The 23,713-nt window shown below is 45.2% G+C and overlaps 4 protein-coding genes across 4 annotated transcripts; 2 read left to right on the top strand and 2 right to left on the bottom strand.

The window, feature by feature from the left end:
* Positions 1-603: 603 nt before the first annotated feature.
* PVX_115015 (transport protein Sec24, putative) lies at positions 604-3,802 on the bottom strand (the record flags this gene model as incomplete). The annotated part of the gene is made up of 4 exons (XM_001616344.1): positions 604-685; positions 830-950; positions 1,074-1,159; positions 1,341-3,802. 4 exons carry the CDS (start codon positions 3,800-3,802, stop codon positions 604-606), a joined length of 2,751 nt encoding a protein of 916 aa, XP_001616394.1.
* Positions 3,803-7,716: 3,914 nt separating this feature from the next.
* On the top strand, positions 7,717-10,030 carry PVX_115010 (arginine N-methyltransferase 5, putative; the record flags this gene model as incomplete). The annotated part of the gene is made up of 1 exon (XM_001616343.1): positions 7,717-10,030. The coding sequence occupies one exon, from the start codon at positions 7,717-7,719 to the stop codon at positions 9,784-9,786; it is 2,070 nt and encodes a 689-aa protein (XP_001616393.1). The 3' UTR covers positions 9,787-10,030.
* A 3,390-nt stretch (positions 10,031-13,420) lies between these two features.
* Positions 13,421-17,430, top strand: PVX_115005 (poly(A)-binding protein, putative). Its single transcript, XM_001616342.1, has 9 exons — positions 13,421-13,490; positions 13,751-13,843; positions 14,039-14,260; positions 14,409-14,486; positions 14,634-14,795; positions 14,936-15,046; positions 15,308-15,492; positions 15,630-15,675; positions 15,879-17,430. The coding sequence occupies exons 1-9, from the start codon at positions 13,476-13,478 to the stop codon at positions 16,143-16,145; spliced, it is 1,179 nt and encodes a 392-aa protein (XP_001616392.1). The 5' UTR covers positions 13,421-13,475; the 3' UTR covers positions 16,146-17,430.
* Positions 17,431-18,399: 969 nt separating this feature from the next.
* On the bottom strand, positions 18,400-22,197 carry PVX_115000 (falcilysin, putative; the record flags this gene model as incomplete). Its single annotated transcript, XM_001616341.1, has 1 exon — positions 18,400-22,197. The coding sequence occupies one exon, from the start codon at positions 22,195-22,197 to the stop codon at positions 18,736-18,738; it is 3,462 nt and encodes a 1,153-aa protein (XP_001616391.1). The 3' UTR covers positions 18,400-18,735.
* Between the last annotated feature and the right edge of the window lie 1,516 nt (positions 22,198-23,713).

The following is a 23,713-nucleotide window of genomic DNA, read 5'->3' on the forward strand; positions in this document are numbered from 1 at the left end:
CATTAAACGCTACATATACATATATATCATACAACCTCTACAATCATATTTAAAATAAATTCTCCAAAGGGGTAAAAAAAAGGGACACACAGGTGGAAGGGGGGGGAAAGGGGGGAAAACGGGAGAAATGCGCAAAAAAAAAAATTAACGACCCAGGGTTGCTGCGTGGGGATTATTCAAAGACGGAACAAACTGCGGGTATTTCGGGCCTGCAAAAGGGAGGAAAAGGAAAAAGGAAAAAAATAAAATGAATGTGCTATACGGGGTGGGGCCACAAAAAAGGAGCACACACGGATGGGAGTAGAAAACAATAGGTATGACGAAAACTCCCGGAGCCACACTCTCCTTGCACGCTAAGCAAAGAGAACTGCATGCTTCGAGTGTGGAAAAAGAAAAAAAATTCACAGCGCTCCACCCATGCAAACGCACAGCAAACGATGCGGTCACTTTCGCAAAAGGGGGTTATAACTAGCGGGGGGTGCGAAAAGTGGACCCCCACGTATCGCAACGTATATTCCAACATGCATTGGAACATCTACTCCCATATGCACCCCCACACCGTGTGCTCATAATTTTTCATCCGAACGCGCTGCCTCTTTCGAGCTACTTACAAATTTTTGCTAAAAATTCTTTTAAAGACATCATCATGTGTTGGGACCGGTCCTCAATTAGGCACGCGAAGAATCTGCACAGGGGGGGAAGCAAAAAAAAAACAAAAATGTGATGAGGCAGCATCCCCCGGCGCTAATGCAGACATGCAAAACGGCCAGTTACACCACACACATGTGGATGCAATCTACGCGCAAGCGCATCGCTCCCTCGTGCTTACTTATACTCCAGGGGGTCTCCTTGCTTGACAACTAACAGCCTCATGTAGGAAGGAGTTCGTATCTTCCTCAGGGCGTTAATTATGTTCAGGATTTGCATGCCGCTGGGGTTTCCGCTGGTGCCTGCAGGCAGGGGGGCGGTGGCAACAATTAAGCAAATTGGAAAAATGACAAAATAGCCGCAACAAATTGTGCCGGCGCGCCTCATCCCCGTGGGCGTGCCAAATGTGAGGCCTCCCAAATTACCTAAATGGTTCTCCGCGTATTCCGAGTTTAACTGCTCCAGGGACTGCACTCCGAAGACTGCGTAGACCCACTGCGGGTTGATGCTTCTGCGGGGGGGGGGCAGCGCGTGCGCAAAAAGAGGCGTTATAAAATACACACAGTGAGGGAGCAAAAAATGGCGGTATTGATCGGGGGTACACACAGTAGGGGAGCAAAAAAATAGGCACACTGTTGGCGCTACAACCCACTGACGGAGCCCGCTCAACCAACGGCAACCGCGCAACTTACCGGCCAATCCACATGATGATGTTCTCCCCGTCCTCAACGATGTAGCAGCCGTCCTGCGTCATATTCTCGCACGTCAAACTCATGGTGTCTGGAAACATCATGGCGTTATTCTCGTCGTAACTCCCGTGGTGCTTCTCCAAATTGTGCAAACAGAACATCCGGGGGTAGAAGTAGGCCTCCACGGACTCGACCGGGATGTTCTGCACCCTGGACCAGTGATAGATTCGCAGATCGGGCGGCACATCCCCACTGTCGCGAAATGCAACCGACTTGAGCATGCCTAAAATGTAGATGGACAGCAACCTAGCCGTTTCGGAAAGGAGCAACTGAGAGGATAGCACCTGTGAGCAAAGGGTCTGAATTAAGTTCCTTCCATCTGCAATTTTGCCTTTCTTGCAAATGTCAATAGCTTGATGGGAAAGTAAAGACACAACCACCTGCGGGTTAATCGAATCTGTAATAGTCTTGATATTCTGCGTAACAGGCAAGGCATACGTATGTAGCCTTATTCTCCTTTCCCCATTCGAATTTGTATATAGCAAAGCAGACTGCACATAGACCACCGAATCCTGTACGACGTTTTCTTCCAAATCTACAATGATGCTAAAATTTTGACTGGAGTGACAATTGGGTAGGGCTAATAAATCTACTCCCCTAAATTGGAAGTTCCCATACCAGTTGGTGATTTTCCATCCTCTGCTTATCCTTATACGCATGACTGATTCCCATGCAGTTTCTGTGGTCAAGGCGAATAGGAGCTCCTCCCTCAGCTTGTCGCTATACTGGTGTACGTTAAACTGGGGGTAGTAATAAAGGGACCCTCCTGAGTTCTTTACTAACGGGTAGATGGTTGCTAAATCTAGGTTATACAAAGGGCAGGCAAATAAATCAACGGCTATCTGATACTGCGTAATGCTTTGAGCCAATTCTGTGTACAAATTATTAAACGGAGTTAACATCTCTATTTCTTTTACCTTCGAATCCACCACGTTATTGTTGGAACTACCTGAACTGTAAATATTTTTGTAGCTGCTGCTCTTCTCCTTTGTCTCCCTATTAACACTAACTGTCAAATCGCCAATATTCGGTGGAGAGGAGAGGAAAAATACAAGTTTCCCCCCCACTTTTTTTAACACCATAATGGCTGCTTTTAACGCATTGCCTGCACAACAATCGGTCATCTTGTTGTTCCTCCACATGGTTGGTAAATTGTCTAACAAAACGTCAATCACATTTTGACACTCATGCACATTTACCAGAATGTCCTCCGGCAAGGGGATGAAGATGTCCTGTATGTCTGGCACCACCATCATTTGCGTTTGCTTCAAATTAGAGTTCAGGTTGTAAAAGTGCACCGTAGAATCGAACGTCATGATTCCTATTAGCGTTCTCGAGTCGAACGGTTTTTTGCCACTCACATCGCCACCGCTACCGTCATTGCCGCTTGCGGGGCTATTCTTCGGGAGCAACTTCTTAATTGTGCTGCACACCACATCGAGTAGACCCGAGTTAACCGCCGTCACCGTCACATCGATGAGGAACAAATAAACGGGGGGCTGGGGAGGTCTTATCATGTAATCACTTGGCGCTATGAATTCCACACTGCCTGTGCATAATTCTGGCCTCTGGAAAAGGTCCTTCCTTTTTCCTTTCTCATCCAGAGGAGTAAAATAAAACTGAGGAGTGTCATTCACATGGTAACACATGTTGCAGTTCCACTTCTTCCCTCCTGCTTCGAATCTCACAAAGGGGTTAATATACGTCCTGCATTTTTTACATCTTACAACTGTGGAGTTTCCAAAATTGACAGACGCTAACTCTGGGTACCCATCTGGAATGGGGGCTAATGGTTGTATTATAAACCCTAACGGTACATACGCCTTCTGCTTTAGAGTCGTATTGGCTGGCATGTAACTTACCGAGCTTTTAACAAAATGGGAAAAGGCATTAAATTGTAAAAATTCCTGGTACGAATCGTTGATTATCGGTTGGACGCTATTTACATGGCCACCTCCTGTGCTGTCATACCCTAGTACATTCCCTCCTGGCTTTAACGCGTTGTTATTGTTCATTACCGGCACGAACTGACTTGCCACCCCCCTGTACTGGGCCTGATTATTTAAATACGCATTAGGGTTGCTTCCATCTCCGTACATATTATCACTTAGAGGTGGACCGCCCATATTGCCCTTATTCATTCCGTACATTCCTGGTTGCATGGCTTGCGGTGGGTGGTAGTAATTTGGGGGGTAGGCCCCTTCGTTCCCCTTCATGTTTCCACCACCGCTGTTTGCCATGTCTGCATTTCCACCGCTGTTATTGTTGTAAAAGAAGGGGCTATTCATGGGCTTGTTTACGTTGCCCGGGTTGTTGCCGTAATTCCCTGCATTGCCACCGCCACTGTTGTTGTTGCTGTTGCTGTTGTAGTTGTTTCCCCCTCGGTTATAGTCATACGGCTGCATTTTATCTTCAAACGGTGGTGCAAAAGGGGGGGAAAGGGGAAGTAATTCGCGTCCTTTGCAATTCTGTGTGACTTACAATTCGGTATGCCTCACAACTCCGTTCGCCTCACAATTCGGTATGCCTCACAACTCCGTTCGCCTCACAATTCGGTATGCCTTACAACTTTCGCGCGGACGAGGGAAAGTCACACGGAGCACGCGTCTTCATGCGCAAAATGGGGGCAGGTGCAAACGGGGAAGGCCCACCAGGGTCGGCGCTTGCACGTGTATGCTTCCAACCAGCGCGAGAGTCAAAATGGCATGTGCACTTGGTTCGCTGCGTAGTTGCAATAACCAGCACAAATGGAGTGCATTCTCCCCAGTTGTACGCCCCGCGCGGTGGTACACTTTGCAAATATGTGTTCTTCTCTCTCTTTTCCGAGGCCGTTATGCCTTCGCAAGTGCCCACCTGCGTGTGGGGATTTGTGCTTAGTTAGGTAATTGCTTTTTCCCCTAACTGGTGCGGTGGTTATTGTGCTGTAGTGTTTTATGTATATGCTGCTTTTCCTGTTTTTCCTGTTTTTCTTGTTTTTCCTGCTTTTCCTTTTTTTTTTTTTTTTTTTTCTCTTCCCTTATGGCAATTCCTTTCTCGCCTTCATCAAAGCGTTTTCGCGCGCTCTGCTTAATGTATGATATATAAATATGCGCATTTAATTTTTACGAATATGCAAAAAAAAAAAAAAAAAAAATCAGCACTGCGTACCTTAGCGCCATGGGCCAATTGCAATACGCCCGTGCCGATTACATGCATGGCATATTGCGAATATGCGTATGCGCTTAAACACGTGCGCGCTTGGCGCAGGCGAAAAAGGCGAAGCTGCGCACTTGCCAGACGTAGCGCCACCACACTCCCTCTTGGTACATGGGTGTACACGCGGGCAAGTGACGCAAATCTCGCTCAACTCGGTTGGCGGAGGGGGCAGGCGCTCCTCTTCCGCCAAGTGGATAAACGCAGCCAGGCAACCAAACCAGCACAGTGTATCACCGCACGTCACCTCAACGCGCGAGGATGGACCGCTACTGCCTCGGCATGTGCACATAATATGCGCAACGTATACGCTACATAGTACACGCTACATAATATATACTGCATTTACACATTGTACACTTCACTTGGGGAGCGCAAAAACATGTTCGCAATCCCCGCAGCAGTTTTTTGGCCGCCTTTTTGCGCTGCACTTGGGGCATCACATATACCGCATGGCACAGGCATATAAACAGATTATATTATTTTGCGCACGTATGTGGGCGTCAAGATGGTCGCACTCCCTTCGCGGGGGGAAAGAGTGGCCAGGAAAAAACAAAAAGATCATTCTGCGTTACTACGCCTTTTGTGTTCAAATATGTGCGCGTACATTTGCTTTTGCAAGAAACTTCATTGTATATATAAAGTGGACTTCACCCCAACCCATGTGCGTATACACGTTTGGGCAGGCTGTACGCGTTATACGTATATCCATGTGCACATTTTTGCGTTATGGCCTTCGCCGCATGGTGGGGACTTCGTTCCGCGCAGTTTAACGCAGTTTTGCGGAATTTCTCGCAGCTTTCCGCAGTTTTACGCAGTTTCGCTTAGCTCCCCTGCTTCGCGCTGGCCCGCGGAATGGTCCGCTTTTCCCGCACCCGCTCTCGGAAGGTGGCGGTAAATGTACGCAGTATGTATACAAACTTAACAGCGCAAGCGCAAACGCATTTTCCATTTGCCATTTCCCATTTACAACTTTTAGCCTCACACGTGTGACATTGCTTTAATGCGTCAAAGTTTCGTTCGTTCCATTTGTTTATGCAAATTGTTTTGACACATTTGACATATTTTAACTTATTTGTTCCTTTTTTTTCCTTTTATTTTCCTTTTTTTTCGCCCCCCTCAATCACTTCCCCATTTGCGCTGTCGCAAAATTATACCCGCGCGGCGAATCAAGCGGTTCATGCACACTCACGGGGGAAAAAAAAAAAAAAAGATTAAAATGGCCGTGCAACAGTTTAACCGCGAAATGTGTGGCGAGTACGTCCACTGGAAAGCGTCAAATGGGTACAATGTGGCCTTGTAAAAGGAAAGGACAATCGCGTTTACCATTGGTGCGCATGTAGTTCCCACGAAATGTCAAAGGAGATTTCTCACTTTTATTTGCGCATATGTCACGCCGTTCCGCACCAGTCGAACCACTCCAGGTACGCTTCTAATGCTTCTTAAAAACGGCTCCATGCTTATTCAGCGTAGACAACGTACTTCATGTAAAACCACCCCCTTCACGAATTAAACAGAGGTGCCAATTTTGCCGGAAAGTAAAATAATTCGTTTCTATAACTGCAAATGGAGTTCGTTTCCCTGGAGGGGAAAATTCGGCAGAGAGGCAAAAGCGAAATGGGTATAAGAAAGAAGAAAAGATAAGGCACCAAAAAAAATACCCCCTATAAGATCCCTCGCACGCGCCATTTGCAATGCGCCAGGTGACCCATCGGAATGGGCCTTCTAAATGTGCTGGCGTATGTGCAGCGGAAGAAGGGGTTGCAAGGTGTTCCTGCAAAAGCGCGCATACTCCCAGGGTAAACGCCACGACATTCACACGTCTCTCCATTGCCATCATCTCACCGTATGTCGCCCCCGTTAGCAGCCGCACTAGGGAACGCAACCTTTTACGTGATAGTCCCGCTGCATGCCGCAGAAGACGGTGACAGAGCCATTCCTAAATTTGTGTTGCAAACACAAAAAAAAAAAAAAAAAAAAAAAGCTATCTCGTTAGGGGAGATACGTAACAATCTCACGTGACGCCTCATTTTGTCCTGTTTGTGGGAGTCCCAATTTGAACCTCGCATTTTTACCCCTTCGGGTTTCTGTCAACTGCACGCAGTCCGCTATGCCTGCCTACAAAGAGGGACTATTCCCTCCAATTTATTTTTCCTAGTCTCACAATGTAATGCCATCCGTACAGTTGCTCATTTTTTAAAAGAAAAAAAAAAATTCCATTACGGTGGTACTAATTCGAATTACGACAAATCGGAACTACATTTGTGACTGCGCAGGGGGGAGCCCCCAAATTGCCATCAAAACTTCTTACCTCTTTTTAAGGCTATTTGGGGTGGGTATCACCTTATTGGGAGCCCGGTGAAGGAGGCCTAGCTGGCACAAAGTGTGCCCCCTGAAAGTAGGCTTAACATGTTTGCTACATGGCCGACTTAGGTAGATACTTATACCCACCTGCAACTGGGTCAGAACATAACAACGTCGGATTGACCCCCAATTTGTGAGCACTTCTCCCATGCGTGGTTAGGGCACTCGCAGGGTTAAGTAAAAAAAAAAAATAAATAAAAATAAAAATAAAATACCCATATATGTGCCTATCCACGTATGCTTTGCATCCTTCAGAGCAACTGCACAACTTTTCCCTCCCCGTTGTTGCTTTAAAGCTTCGTTTAAGGCTAATCGGAATGGGGCATTCAAGGCGGACCCCACTTCGCACGGAGTGCTGAAGTAACCGTTTTACCAACGCGGTTATATCATATTCCCAATTTGTGAAAGAGAATATTTCCAGCAGGCACATATCTATGCAGCTAAGAAGAAATGCCTTACGTCGAAGTTGCTTTTCGCTAAGATGTACATGTGGAGAGGGACCCCATGCGAGCGTCGCCTTTTCCGATTATTGCCAAACAGGAGAAAGTTACTCGTAGAGAAGTTCGAGCAATAAATATACCGCACGTACGACCGAACCGCGGCACGCCTACATAATTGCATCGCCACGACAGCCGCAGGTGAAGAGGACGGAATATACATAACGACTTTACGGAGTGGCCGGGCGAACAAAATAACGCTAAGCATACCGCTGAACAGACCGCTGAACAGACCGCCGAACACACCGCTGAACGTGCCGCTGAAAATGCCGCTGAAGAACAAGTACGGGGTTTTAAAAATTGGGATAGAGTACGACTACGGCGCGGGGGATGACCACGAGGTAGACGAGTTGGCTCCGGATTTCCTCGTAACCAAGCTGTTCAGGGGGAGCCAGGCACAAGGAAAATCGCTGAGCGATTCGAACGGCGCCTCTAACGGCGCTTCCAACCTGGCTGCTTTGCCACGCGCAGGCCCGAACGCGTATAAGGTGGACCCCCTTTTTGGTCACAAATTTGAGGACAACGACATCTGGAAGCAACACATCTACGGGTTCACCTCTGAGTGGATCGACCCGGATAATGAGAGCGAGCAAGTCAGCTCATATTCTCTCGACGCGCTGAACAAAGAAATGCAGTGGGCCAGCTACATATCCCTATCGCACCTAATTGTGAACCCCCCATCTTATAGGCAGTGTGACAATTACGCTAGATGCATAAATGCGAATGTTCACAACTACAATGGGGTGTCTATCATTGTGAAAGTGCCTCTCGCAATACGGGTGGAAGGGGAAGCGGATACGGATAGCCCCCCTGAAGGAATTTCATCTCCCCCCCTGAGTACCCCTGGAGAAGGGGAACCCTCCTACCAAACTTTAAATGGCTGGAATTTATGGGCAAATTTTACCCCCTACTGCAACCACAATTTTTCCAACCTGAGTGTAGGCATCGAATTGGTGAACATTCAAAATGTAGACATTTATAGCATCAATTTGGACGTGTGGAAATCTGAGCCAGTGAAATTAATCCTCATACCGTTGGACGTATTTGCCATTGATTCCAAGACGGGTTACCCTTATCTGCCCAAGAAGTTAAAAGACCTGTTAGTCCACTTTTTTAGAAAAAATATAGAAATTGTCCTAACAGGAAGGGGCAAAAATGAGTACCCCCTGCTAAATGGAGTGAAGAAGGAGGGAAGATACAATAGTGGTGCCCATCACTCCGATGCACACCACCTCAAGTGCTGCATTTATTACCTAAAAAGGCTCTTCATGTCCATCGAAAATTTCGATAGGGACACCCTTTTTGATAGCGCCTATTGGGACTACTTGCAGATACCTTTGCAACCCCTGAAGGATAATTTACCCTCCCAAACGTACGAGATTTTCGAAAAAGACAGAACTAAATATGAGCAGTATGAACTAGCCATTAGTAAGTACCTCTCCGTGGAACTACAAAAAGGGGGAGATAACAATGGGAAGGGAAGAAACAGAGACTTCATCATCTTCGTGGTAGGCGCAGGAAGAGGACCACTAGTCGACTGTACCCTGCAAGCTCTGGAAAAAAATAAAATCTCCAAGTTTCAAATTTACGCAATAGAAAAAAATGATAGTGCCATTTTAGTGTTACAAAATAGGGTTACCAACCCTAAGTGGAAACAAGTGCACGTAATACATAGCGATATGAGGTATCTCCAAATGGGGAAAAAGGCAGACCTAATCGTAAGTGAATTGCTAGGCTCCTTTGGAGACAACGAATTATTTCCAGAATGCTTAGATGGAATACAGAAGTATCTTCAAGAGGATGGGGTGAGCATACCGCAAAATTGTATCTCCTACATGGAGCCCATTTCTTGCGCACAAATTTACCACAAAATAGGGCAAAATAATTTCACAGGGTATAATGAAATATTTTACATTGTCAATATGTACTCCTACTGCAAAATTTCGGATGATGAACCGGCAGAGTGTTTCTCTTTTCAAGTCCCCAACAGGCAAGTCCAAAAGGATAACTCGCACAATAATCGCTACAAGCGTTTGAACTTTACCATTAATATGAACGCATATCTGCATGGCTTTTTGTGCTACTTTAAAAGCCAGCTGTATGAGGATGTCTTCTTGTCCATCGAGCCTAATACACATACGAAGAATTTACACAGCTGGTACCCTCTGTATATCCCCATAAATAAAATTATGCTTCTGAAACAAGGCCAGACCTTGTCTGTAAGTATCTGGCGCCTGACGGATAACCACAAAATTTGGTACGAATGGTGTGTTAACGAGCCGCAGCCAACCTGCATTCACAACTACAATGCGAGGCACTTTTCGATCGGCCGATGAGGGGAGAAGTGATGCCCTTTTGGGCACCATTCCGTGGAGGCAGCTACCACGGGGAAAACCCCCTAAGCTTCCGCTCTTTATACCGTATTTTACCGGTCCCTAATTTGCGTTTCTCCCCCAAAGGAGTGCCACATGAACAGGCGCATCAATATGCGTGTCAATAGGCGCATGCCCCTTACTAATTAGCCCGTCACGCTGATCAGATTGAGGGGGATTTTCTTTTTTTTTGTTACATTGCGGGGAAAACCTAAGCACATGCAAGAGGTTCCCAACAAGCAATTTGGATAGCCCCTTTTGGGGCAGCACCTGCACGACGCCCTCTTCACATGTTACGAATTTACCCGTGCCATGGGGATCAGCCTCAAAATGGCAAGTAGTAAACCCCAGCAGAACGATTTTGCGTATGTACAGGGCAAGCGGTGCACACACATGTACTTCTTATTGCACCACATCCTAAGCGTTGGCTGTACCTTTCCCCTCCCCCAATTTCTTCCCCTTTGATGTGATGCTCCCTTCTATTTTTGCCCTCCACCTTTTCAAGCGTTTGTCCCTCACGTGTGCCAGCACGCAGGTGTTCATTTGTGAATATATATTCCCTCCTCGCACGTAAACGCGAACACTCTTGTGTTAACCCAAAACAAAAACATGTAACGGCAAGAGGCCCTGGAGGGGTATCCCCTTCATATTTCTTCGCGCCTATCACATATGGCTTTCGTTCGGAGCATGTCCGCCATTCCCTTTTGCGTTTTTCCAACGCGTGAGGGGCCCATACTGCCAGTTAGGCGGGCATGACGATATAGGTAGCCACCGTTTAGGAGATCAAAATGGCGAAGCGGCAAAATAGCTGGGTCGCAAAACGAATGAGCGTTTCCCCCTGCCGACCAAACATCCCTGCCACGCCGCAGAAAAGGGAGGGTCATAAGAATGCAGAACAGACCACCCATTTGTCGAGCCCTCGGCAAAAAAACTTCGCCGTAGGTTTTAAAAGATGGTCGCAGAAATATGTGCTATTTAGAGAAGGAAAACCTACTGGATGTACTAAACCTTTCCAGCCATAACAAAACAAATGGATGCGACCTTCCCTCATTTGTTCGCTCCAACATGTATCGTCATAACATACATTTTGCTCAATCTCTCTCTTTTTTTTATTTTTTTATTTTTTATTTTTTAGTTCAACTTTCGAACAGTTAATTAATGCGGCTAAATATATGCCCAATCGGCAAAGTTGACTTTCCTTTAATAGTTTTCACTTAGATTTGCCATGTGATTGGGCGGAAGGAATTTCGCATCCATTTTGGCCATTTCGGTTTTGCTTATATTTTATTTTTGCGTTTGCTTTTGCGTTCCAGCGCGCTTGGCACTCTCTGTGCCTTTCTAATGACGCCTTTCTATTTCTACTTCTGTTTCTACTTCCGTTTATACTTCCGCTTATACTTCCACTTATACTTCCGCTTATCCTTCCGTTTCTATTTGCTAGCCTTCTCGCTTCTAATTTCCTCCCTCCTGGCTTCCCCTTCCGCGCGCCCATTTCTTCTATTACGTACCTCCTTATTACACATGCGCGGCAAAGGGAACAAATCCCGCGGGCAATTTTACATGCGAACAAAATGTTAGAGGCGGGGCGGGCGCCGTATGCCAGCTGGCAAAAAAAAAAAAGGAACCGTGACGATGCTGCGAAGTGAAGCGAACACGTCAAAAGGAACACCGCGAAATGCAGGATAAAAAAGGATTTCGATGCCCCTCGTTGGGCATACCTTTCTCCTCCGCATTTACATTTACCAACCAATTTATTAACATAACGAAGCGTCGTTCGGTTAAATGGTATACCTTTTTGTTTGCAAAAAAATTTACCTTGTCAGGGGGTGGGGGTGGGCCTGTATATATGAAAAGCGGGGTAGGTTAGGCATGCACTAAAATATACAAATGTGTATATATAATACAATATATATATATTTGTATACATGCACCTAACGTATGCCGACCTATACGCACGTATGCGTGAACCTAAACGGGTAGTGAGCAGGCCCTATGGGCTAAAAACGCGTACGCCGTATACAATTATTGCGTACAGGCATATTCACTCGTATGCGCATGTATGCAATGCATGCGGCGTATGCATACGGAAGGTATACATTTTTTGTACGTGCCGCAATATCAACAGGGCAAAAAAAAAAAAAAAAATACAATTTTTTTTTTATTTTGTGTTTACCACTTTTTTGTAGAGAATGGAATATATTCTTCTTCTTTTCTATTGCTTCTTTTGCTTCTTTTGCTTCTTTTGCTTCTTTTGCTTCTTTTGCTTCTTTCTTTTTTTCTTTCTTTTTTATTTTTTTTTCTTATAAAATAAAAGAGGAGCATTTAAAATGTAAAAAAAGTGCATTTCAAAAATGTTTCATTTTCATTTTCATTACCTTGATTTCCTCCTTTTTGTTAACCTCGCTTTACATCTTTTATTAATTCCCTGATTGATTCACTACCCCTGCGTTTCATTCTTTCGTTCGATCATTTTTTTTTTTTTTTACCTACTGATTAGTGCTTCCCGCACTAGCAATTTATGATTTAATGACGTACAACTTTACGACGTACAGTTTTACGACGTACAGTTTTACGACGTACAGTTTTACGACGTACAGTTTTACGACGTACAGTTTTACGACGTACAACTTTTCGACGTGCAACTTTGCGACGTACAAATTTGCCATGTACGAATTTGCGACGCACAAATTTGCGATGCTCAAATTAACGACGTACAACTTTTTATGGCATACAACTTTTATGGCATACCATTTACGTGACATACGACTGACGACGAGCGAATAAAATGATGTACCACTAATGACGTACTTTTAACAGAAAAATAATTCATCCCTCCCTATTTGTCGCCTTGCCCATTTGTCGTTTTTTCGCTTTCCCATTTTGCCAATTTGCCATTTGCCAGTTTGTCGTTTTTTCACCTTTTCACTTCCCCATTTTGCCAATTTGCCAACTTACCCATTTGCCGCGTTGCCCATTTGCCGCTTTGCCCATTTGCCGCTTTGCCCATTTGCCGCTTTGCCCATTTGTCGTTTTTTCAATTTGCCGGTTCGCCGATTTACCGACTTCCATGCTGTGGCCGCCGCGGCACGTTTTTTCCGGCCCACGCTTAAGTCAAGCTGTTTACAAAGCTGCGGAGCGCGTCATTAAAGGGAAAGAAAAGGAAAGGAAACAAAAGAGCCGCGTAGTAGCCGCAAAGGAACTGCAGAGTAGCTTCAAATAGCGCCGCAAGAAATGGCAACGTGATTAGCGCTAGTTAACGCGTTACCAAAGAAGCGCAAGGAAGGTTTATATTTACATGTACATATGTACTCACGTACGTATGTTATACGCGTATTACCAACACAATAATGTTTGTTCGCCGCGCATTGACCGCGCATAGTATGCAGCTGCATATATGTATGTATTAATTTATATAGCCGTGAAGTACAAAGAAAAAAGAGTATAGTATGGCCGAACGAGTTTAGTTAAAAAGAAAAACATGCACCTTTATATGTATGTGCCCTCCCGTGAATAATTTCTCCTTCAAGGGTGTCCCCCAATCGTTATTTAATGATCATTTAAAGCTTCTAAAGTTTTTTTTTTTTTCATTTTTTTTTTTGATACCTTCGTAATCCCCAATTTTTTATACTTTTGAATAAATTATAGCGTACTACATGTTGGAAGATTTGGTAACAGCTGAGCGAGAGCTACGACATCGACGTTAGCGACGGAGGCAGCGACTGTAACGGCGGAGCGCGCTTCCCGCTGCGGCTTAGCCAATCGTGGCATAAAACAGAATGGAACGTCGCAGCACATGTCGCAAGCCGCACAGCTAAATATGCGCATAGGCTGCGTACCCCGCTGAGGAGACCTCCACACAAAATCGCCATACCGTTGTAGCTGCCCACATTTGCATTGCCTTCTCCCCCTTTGCCTTCACTTCCTGCAGGAAAACAAAATGGAATGGAATAAAAACTTTCAAGCGAACAGCATATTTGTGTATAATTTTCCAAGTGAATGGATGGAAAATGACATCAAAAAAGTAAGAGGCGGAAAATGAGGGGACCGAGTGGGTTGCGGGGCACCTAACTGGTGGACCCACTGGGCGCACTCTTACGTGCGTCTCCTCACGCGCAGGGTTATTTGTACGCACGTTTGTATACATACATATGTAAGCATATGCATATGTATTCATACGCTTGCGTATTCACATGTATGTGCTTCTTTTTCCCCCCAGAACTTCATGATTTTCGGAACCATAAACAATGTCATAATAGACAAGGACATAAACATGTACGCCTACATCCAGTTCCACGACGGCGAGGCGTGCCAAAAGGCGATGGAAGTTATGAATGGGAAGGAAGTGAGCGGGAAGGTTCTGAAGGTCACTGCCAGGAAAGTGGTGGAAGAGTGCATGGACATGAATGCTACGAAAATTGAGGCCCCGCAGAAAACTCAAGTAAGGGGAAAAAAAAAAAAAAAAAAAAAAAATGGACATATGTACACAAAGAGGAGAGGATATCCCCCCTCTAAAAGCGTTATAATAAATTCCTCCAACAAACGATCATTCAAATTGTGTGTTTTTTTTTTTTTTCGCTCCTTTTCAGCCAAATAGTGAAAATAAAAAAACGACACTTTTTGTTTTTTACCTGCCTCCCCATTGGAATGACCAAGATTTATTCGATGTAAGTGGGGAAAATTGTTATCATGGAGAGTGGCCCATCAGCGGCACAAATGCCCATTCGCTTATGGCTGTTCGGCATTATACACACGTATATAAGCACATTGACATTTATTTTATTTTTTTTTTTTTTTTTTTTCCCATTTTGAAGAAATTTAAAACCTTCGGAAATTTGGAAAGCGCCACGGTCGCCAAAAAAAATGACAAAACGAGTAAAGGGTACGGTTTCGTTGTTTACACGGACCCCCACAGCGCCGCAATGGCCATATCAAATATGAACAAGGTGGAAGTGTACACAGGGAAGCGGCTCAAGGTGAGGATTCTTCCCCCCTCGGGGAGCGCACGCCCTGCAAAAGGGAAGGCGGAAAAGCGGCAGAGCGGCAGAGCGGCAGAGCAGCAAAGCAGCAAAACGGCAAAACAAACTTCTCATCTTCTTTGCCCCCCCTTCTTTAGGTCCTGTTAAAGTCCAGCTCCAACGAAAACAGCAAGAAGAAGATAAAACCCGGGTGCACCATTTTCGTTTTTTATTTACCAAATGACTGGAGTGATAAGGATTTGAAGAGGGTAAGACTTGCGCGAATGCATAAATAAAGAATTAACAAAAAATGAAAAAAAAAAAAAAAAGGAGAGAACGTATTGGAAAAGTGAAGATTCCTTTTGCGCGACACGACAAATTATTCATTGCATCAGTTGATGCGTCCCCCTCGAAAATAATGCTCACGTGTAGCTTTCCTGCACAATGTGCACCATGCACCGCGGACTGCTCGCTCCTTTTTTACGGCTAACCGCCTCACTGTTGTGTTTACCTCCCTCCCCCCTTTGCAGCACTTTTCGCACTACGGAAACATCCTGGGCGCAACGATAAAAAGAGAAACGAACGGAAAGAGCAGAGGGTACGGCTTCATTAACTTCGAGAATCAGCAAAGTGCCATCAATGCCGTGGCCGGTATGAATGGATTCAACGCGGGCAACAAATATTTAAAAGTCTCCATAAAAAAGGGGGAGGAACAGTAAGTGCTTCGTTGCGGCGAAGAAGAAGGAATCGTTAGGGGGCTAACATACGTACATATTATATATAAGCTCTCGTGCAATCCCCATTCTACAGCACACACATATATATGTGTATTTTTTTCCCCAAACTTTGCAGGTATTTGGCCCCACAGTACCTAAACATCGATCGAATGGGAAACAATGTAATTTAAAAATGCATACGAAAAAGGAGGCGCGTTTTTTTTTTTTCCTCCCTTTCGGTGTTCGGGACGTTTCTATTTATATGTCCTACCCGTGCGTAATGTGGAGAGAAGCTCATCTCTCCTGTATGCATACACATACGTACATACTCCTCCTATACGCGTAATAAATGGCTTCCCTTTTTTTCCCCTCCCCCTTGATGCAGTCCTACGGGTCGCCACCTCCGCCTCCCCCACCCATGACGTGCCATGGAAACGACTCACCCAACTTCGGAAACGGCGATATGTATTCCATCCAAAGCACTCTACCCAACAGTAGATTCAACTCCCGAGTTTCAACCAATGAAATGCACCAATCTTTTATAAATTCGCAGTATGGCCACTTCCCCTATAACTTCTTCAAAAATAATGAGCAGGCGCCATACATGCAGAGATCTTACAACAAGAATTACAACAACATGGGAAAGACTTAAAGTGTTTAAGCGCCACCAAGAGAAGGAGGGCTTGTGGAGCTGATTTTTATGTAAGCGTTTGTTGGGCCCCCCTTTAATGGGCATACCTCCGCTGGGCCCCCGCCTCTTCTGGGCAAAATACCTTCGTTGAATCTGCCTCTTCTGGGCAAAATACCTTCGTTGAATCTGCCTCTTCTGGGCAAAATACCTTCGTTGAATCTGCCTCTTCTGGGCAAAATACCTTCGTTGAATCTGCCTCTTCGGGGCAAAATACCTTCGTTGAATCTGCCTCTTTGGGGCAAAATACCTTCGTTGAATCTGCCTCTTCTGGGCAAAATACCTTCGTTGAATCTGCCTCTTCTGGGCAAAATACCTTCGTTGAATCTGCCTCTTCGGGGCAAAATACCTTCGTTGAATCTGCCTCTTCGGGGCAAAATACCTTCGTTGAATCCGCCTCTTCTGGGCGAAATACCTTCGTTTAACCCGCCTCTTCTGGGCATACCTCCGTTGGGCCCGCCTCCACTAGGCACACATTTGATGGGCGTACATTTCAAGGACGTAGATTTTCCGCGTGTCCGTTTCAACGTGCCGATTTTACGCATGCACGCGCCCCCCTGCATGCATGGCACGCGTTTGTGTGTACCCACGCATACGCGCTCATATGTAGAATCTCATTGAATTAAAAAGAGTCAACCCGAAGTAGTGCTAATTAGTGCTAATTAATGCCAACTGCTACCCCTTCGTGCGAGTTTCCAGCATGCGTTCGTTCAGACAGCGAGACACTCACCCACACCTACACGCAATAGGTACGCATGTCCCGCACGAATACACCCTCACCCGCGCACACAAAAGCAAACACAAACAAACAAACAATCAAACAATCAATCAAACAAACAACCAAACAAACAAACGCCAAAACACACCAAAACACACCGCTATCCGTGCACACGCAACCAGGGTTACACATTCTCCCCATGATGTACTCTCCCCCACCATCTAATTAAAGCAAACATAACACCCCCTCACCAAACGAACCATGTATGTTTTCTTGTAACCCCCCACAGCATTTTTCCACACTTTTTTTTTTTGATGACTTTTAATCTTGATAATTTATATGAGGACTTCTGAAAAAAAAAAGTTCGTGAAGTTTTTCATGCGGCTGTTTAGAGGTTTTTCACGGCGTTGCCGCGGCGTGGCTGCGACGTTGCTGCGAAGTCGCTGCGATGTTATTTGCGAAGCTATTTATGTGCCTACCAACATTTCTTTTTTTATTTAACTTCCGTAAAACTTACCACACAATCCTCCCATGTAATTCTGTACATTCCCCCGAAAGTCAACCCCCTGGAAATTCCGCTCAAGCGACACTAAGGAGAAGTTTCCTTAAGTCGCTGGGAAAAGCTTTCTAATTTGTAGGTGCGCCGTCATCCCCCTATCCCCCCTTCCCCCGCGTTATTAGTTTTTAGAACGAGCGCATTTCTCGCATATTTTGCAATATCATTGTGGGGCAGTTAAATGGCCCCCTTTTTAAACCCCCAACAGGAGTAGTACGGCTGGCAGTTTACTTTCACCCGAACGATGTTCACCGCAACGATTGATTGCACCTCCGTTTTTTCGCAGAAACTGCTTGCATGTTGTGCGTGTTGTACGTTTTGTATGCATGTGCCTCCACCCCAAGAGAAGTGTTTCCCTTTAAATGAAAAAACTTCATAAGAGGAGCTTTCCCTGGCGGACGTTAACTCTGTGAATGAGATAGTTTTTCCCATTTTTTTTTTTCACCCCACACAGAGCCAATGCGAGTGGGCATTTATTTATTGGGATGTTCTTTCAAGTCGTTGTAAGGGCACTTTTCTCGCGTACGAGGGTGCTGAACTGGGCGTGTTCCGGAATATGCCCACGTATGCTGTGCTGCCCAGAGTTTGTACAGCTCCCACACGGGGGCATAACTCTCTAGCGACGCTGGAACAGAGGGGGTGTTTCACAAAGCAGCGACTCGGTGCCAAGTGACTCCCTCTATGACGCTTCTTACGAAGGCACCTAATCCGTACGTGCGTTCCTCGCAAATTTAAACATGTTCAACGTGGCGAAATTGTAGAGGGGGCACACAAATCCGTGGCAGAACGGTATGACCAAAACGAAGAGGTGGTAAACCCCCAAATGAGTAATTCGTATTACCACCCCGTTGCGCCCGTTGCGCCCGTTGCGCCCGTCGCACCCATCACGCACTTCGCACCGGTCCACCCTAACTTCGAAGCGGCGTGGGGGGCAAGCCAAATTGGAGACCCCCTAGGAGCTTCTCCTTTTCGAATGGTTTTCTTTTTCTGTCCAGTTATGGAACGAAAGTTTGGCTTAACCAAATGCGTGCTTTTTTAAAAGTTCACACGGCATAGCGCAGCGAACGTGGTGAGCACCCTGTTCGCCAGCGAAATGGAGGGAGCCACGGGGAATTGCCCACGTCGGCGCAGCGTAGGCGATAAGAAATGCAGGTAAACACGCGTTGCACAGGGATGGCCGCGTGGGGAAGTTAACCGGGGGGGGCGTACCCCACACCACGGGTCGCCTCCCCCGCTCATCTGACCGCTACATCTCACGGGTTATGCTCACCGCAAAGGAACTACTCGATGTGGATCTGCTTGAAGTCCTGGTCGACGTTGGTGGAGTACTCGCTGGCCTTCTCCTTGCTCGTGATGATGACGATGTTTTTCTCAAACTCGGCAATTTTCTTCTCTAGCAGGTCCGCAAATTTGTAAAAATCTTCCTTGGTCGTTTCCATGATTCTTTTTCTGAAGTCAATTCGGTCCTGCTTCGTCTCATTGGAGATGATTCTCAAGAGGGACAGCTTGCTCAGTTCGACTCCCCTTCTGGGCTTGTCTATATTTCCTATCGCGTTGATGATGTACCTACGTAGGTCATTTTTCGTCATGGTGTCTGCCATTTTTCTGAGTCCTTGGGCAGATTCTTTAAAGGTCTGGAGGGTTTTCTCCAAATTGGGGTCCCTCGCAGATAGGAACACGACCGCCCCGTCATATTCAATATCTGCAAAAACGCCGTACGCCCCGTTGAGGCCTCTGACTGTTTCCCATAAGTAGGAATTCTTCAAAGCCGCTACGATAACGATGAAGGATGGGTCTAAAAATTCCTTTTCATTAAACAACATTCCAGCCATAGAAACGGCATTTACAAATGTTGGGATGACAAAGAATTCCTTTTTCTTTTGTTCCTTTTCTATAACTTTGCTTTGTTTTATTTCTTCATTCCATCCGATGGTTTCCGCTTCACCGCTCTTGGCGTCATTCTCCTCAAAGTAACCCAGTAAATTTTTAAGGGACTCTTTGGAGTGTACAAAAAGTTGGTCCAACGCAGCCGCGTCTGACGTTACGCTAATTAGTAGGTTCTTCTTGGTGAATATTTTATTTCTTATCCTGTTTAGAATTTGCTCAAATTGGGGGAAATCCGATTCGGCCAGCTTCAACTGTTCTTGCAGCTTGAGGTAGTTCCCGTACCCAAAGACCAAATCGTGTGCATAGTACTTGGCGTTCATTTGGGACTTCACATATTTCAGCAGCAGGGAATACCCCTTGGAGCTGAATACGGTCTTCATTCCGTTGATTTTCCTCTTCAAAATTTCTACGATCTTTTTCTTGTTAGAAAAGTCCGAGTCTTTCAGTGCCTCCAAGGCAATCTCCAGCGATTCATTGCACTTATGACTGAGCACATGCATTTCGAAGTTGAACAGCCCGTGCGCGTTATACTTGCTGGTAACCTTCAAATGGTCGCTGATGGAGTACAAGGCAACGTTGGCCATAATATTTCCAATGTTCTTTTCCCTCAAAATGACAAACTCTTCAGATGACCTCTTCATCGTCTTGTTCTCCAGGATGAGCATTTTGAACAGATTCAGGTAGCTCATCTCCTCAAGCGACAGATGGTCCAGGTTGAAGATGAACTGCAGGTAGAGGATTCCACTGGTCGGCATTTCATAAACGAGCATTGGTATCTCCCCATCGGAGGAATCGCCCTGTTTGGCGGCTCCGTCCGTGGCTGCCCCACCTTGGGCACCTTTCAAAACGTACTTGTCAATCAGATGGTCCATGTTTTTCTTCATCACATCTTCACTCGCTTTCACTTTGTTATACTTCTCCATGTTGTTCTCCTCAGCGGTGGAGGTAAAATAGGCATTCGCGGGAATCTCCAACGTTTCTTTGTTCAAATCTGAAATGCTTATTATGGGGAAGTTATCCAAATGTTCAGGCGATTCTACCATATTTTTGTACTTGGTTAAATTTTCAAAATCGACGATGATGTCATCTCTTTCCTTTTCCGTCAAGCTTTCAATTTTTTTTTTTAAGGTCTCCTTCTCTAAGTCTTCCTGTTCCTTTCCATAATTTTCATCTCCCTCCATGAGGATAACCGCTCTGTGGTTATTATTTATGAAGTGCTTTTCTATAAATTTCTCCAAATACTTTGGCTCATTCTTTATCTTATCCTTAACCACATTCAGGTGCTTTTCAAATTCGAAAATGAGAAGGGGGTCCCTATTATAGTTCAGCCTAGAGGCCATCTCAAAAATGTAGTCTACACTTTTGGACGTTTTCAAGTTGGCCTCCTTCAACACAAATTCGATGTTATTTATGGAGGCCTCCACTGCAGATTTGTTAAACCCTTCGTCTACCACTTTTTGCAGCGCTTTCAAAACGACCTTCTCCACCTCGTAATGTACTACGTCCAAACTTACGTTCTTTTCATTCTTCTCCTTTATTCCTTTCAGGCCGATGCTAAAGATGAACTGTACGAGGCTGTCGTCCAGGCCTGTATCTATGACTGTGTTTCCCAAGCCGCAATCGATCAACGCTTTGTACAAAACGCTCTCGGTCGTGTGCGTAAGTAGATTGTTTATAATCAGCAGGGCGAAATAATCTTGCGGCGATTCCAAACTGAGATCTACATCGAGTAGGTCATTTTTCTTCGGATTTAACAACCAAGAAATGGAAACCAAATTTTCTTTTTCCTCAGAATGGTCAGCAAACTTCTTCTTCACATAGAAGGGCCCTTTTTTGTACTCCTGGTAGTTTACATTCTCCACAGCATCGTCTCTATACTTGGTAAAATCTAACTGGTTTAGATAATCGTCCACAAAATTTAGCAGCTCCGTGGGGTTATTCTTGCTGAAAAAGATCACCTTAATCTTTTTGGGGTTATAATTTTTGTAGTAAAATTCTTTAAACTCTTCGTACGTCAAGGTAGGAATCTCCTTGGGGTCTCCACCACTGATGTTCGAGTGGACATTATCTGGAAAGATATTCTTCATTATGAGGTAGTACAGATATTGTAGTGGACTGCTAAAGGATCCTTTCATCTCGCTGTAAACGATGCCATTGTAGGACACCTTGTAATCCTTAATTTTTGGAACGTCTGCATTTTTCTCTTCATCCTTGAGCTTCTCCACTTCGTACGTCCACCCCTCCGTTTGGAAAATAAATTTATTTTCCAGTACATTCGGTTGGAACACGCTATCCATGTAAACAGCCATGATGTTGAAAAAATCTCGGTTGTTCATCGACCCAGCCATGTACACAGTTCGGTCATTAAACGTGTATGCATTCAGGTGCGTATTTAGCGTCCCTTTTTCCAGGAGGCCCATGGAGTCCTTATAATTGAAGTTTTTCGAGCCGGACAAAACGGTGTGCTCCAAAATGTGGGGAATTCCCTTCCCAGAATTTGTCAACGTTTTCACGTAAAAGGCAAAAGTCTGTTCTACATCCAGGGGGTCGTTCGACCCCAGTGCTATGACCTGCGTTTTCGCCTTCTTATGCTCATACACCGTGTACGTCATTTGGAATTTGTCACTGAACCTCTTCTCAAGAATGTTGTAGCTCTTATGCTCCGGGCATTTTTCCTGTACCCACTCGGGAGACTTATTCATCATGGCCGTAAATGAATACAAGTTCGTCGTGCTTATGGAGTAAATGAAGCTGTTCGTAAACACATTATATTTTCTTTTTTCCGCTTTGCATAGTAAGCCATTAACACAATTTGTGATGATATTTAAATACCCAAAAACTCTCATTAATTTCATCTATTAAAGAAGGGTGGGTGTTTATAAAAAAAAAAAAAAAACATGATAATTGTTTTTTTTTTTTTTTGTATTGGGGGGGAGGAAATTTATTATGTTAAACAAATTCTTTGCGCGAACAAATTTGTTTATTTATTTATTCACCTTGAGTTTCTACATAAAATGAGCGATGTGCTATTTTATATATCCACTCCTCCGCCGCCGTGCAAAAAAGGGAAGAAGGGGCCTTCAAGGTGCGCACAAACCTACGTAAAGGGATCTCTCTCTCTACGTGCGCGAGCAAGCCACTATTTTTTTTTTTTTTTTTTTTTTTACTATTCGCTTAAATAGCTAATTGGGGGGTATCAATCTCCTGGGACGACGTACACGCACGCGCTTCTCTATCTGTGTGAGTTCTTGCGCCAGCAGCATACATGCGGCGGGGGGGCATACGCATACGCACTGATATATATGATATATATATATATATTTATATGTACCTGCGCTGAAGCGATTTTTTTCAATTTGTCAAGCGTCGCCGGGGGGTTCCCTCTTTCCCGCACTTGCCGTACACCAATTTTGCCTTTGTGTTTTTCGCGTCACGCGGCAAATTGGGCTCGGGCAGTTCGCTCAGTTTGGTGAAACTGGTCATCCGTCAGATTGGTCATCCGTCAGATTGGTCATTCGTCGGTTGGTCATTCGTCAGATTGGTCATTCGTCGGTTGGTCATTCGTCAGATTGGTCATTCGTCAGATTGGTCATTCGTCGGTTAGCCATTCGTCGGTTGGTAAATTCGTCAGATTGTTCAATTATTCGGTTGGCCAATTTGTTCTTTTTTCACAAGGCGCACTTTGCTCACCTCGTTTGGTTGCAGTTCGCGTAATTTTTTCCCATTTCATGCGGCCCACAATTTCCCTTTCGTTTGAGACACTTTTGTCATTTTTTTTTTTTTTTTTATCGCATGTACATGTCACATGTTCGCATTTACGGGATCAATATATTTTTCAATTTCTGCATGCCCGTTGCTTCAGCTGCGTGGAGTAACCATCTCCTTGCGTACCTTCGCTGAACGAAGTGGAAACAAAAGGTGTGCGCTTTTGAGGGGGGGCGATGCCATGAGCTCACGTCGGCGCGTAGCGGTGTGCCTTCATTTGCAAGTGGACCAAGGGGCAACTGAACAGATGAACAGGTGAACCAACGAGCAGGTGAACAGATGAACAGGTGAACAGATGAACGAACGAACGAACGAACGCACAAACCCGATCGCGCGCAAACGCTTGAAAAATCATGTGGTTTCAAAAAGCAGGCGCACGGGCCATACACACTTGGACGTGCACGGGGCAACCGTTTTTCACTCGCGCGCGGGGTGTACAGGCAACAAGTCGCGGAATGCGTAGACATGCGATCGAACGCTCGCGGAGAAGGAAGCAAATCCGTACGTGCAAACCGCTCTTCGTGTGAGCAGCATATCGTATGACGCAGAAACCTCTGCATGATCTCTTCAACGATGTTAACCATGTGCAGGCACATAAATGTGTAA

Source organism: Plasmodium vivax, chromosome 11, assembly GCF_000002415.2.
Source record: "Plasmodium vivax chromosome 11, whole genome shotgun sequence".
In the NCBI taxonomy this organism is placed as follows: Eukaryota; Apicomplexa; class Aconoidasida; order Haemosporida; family Plasmodiidae; genus Plasmodium; species Plasmodium vivax.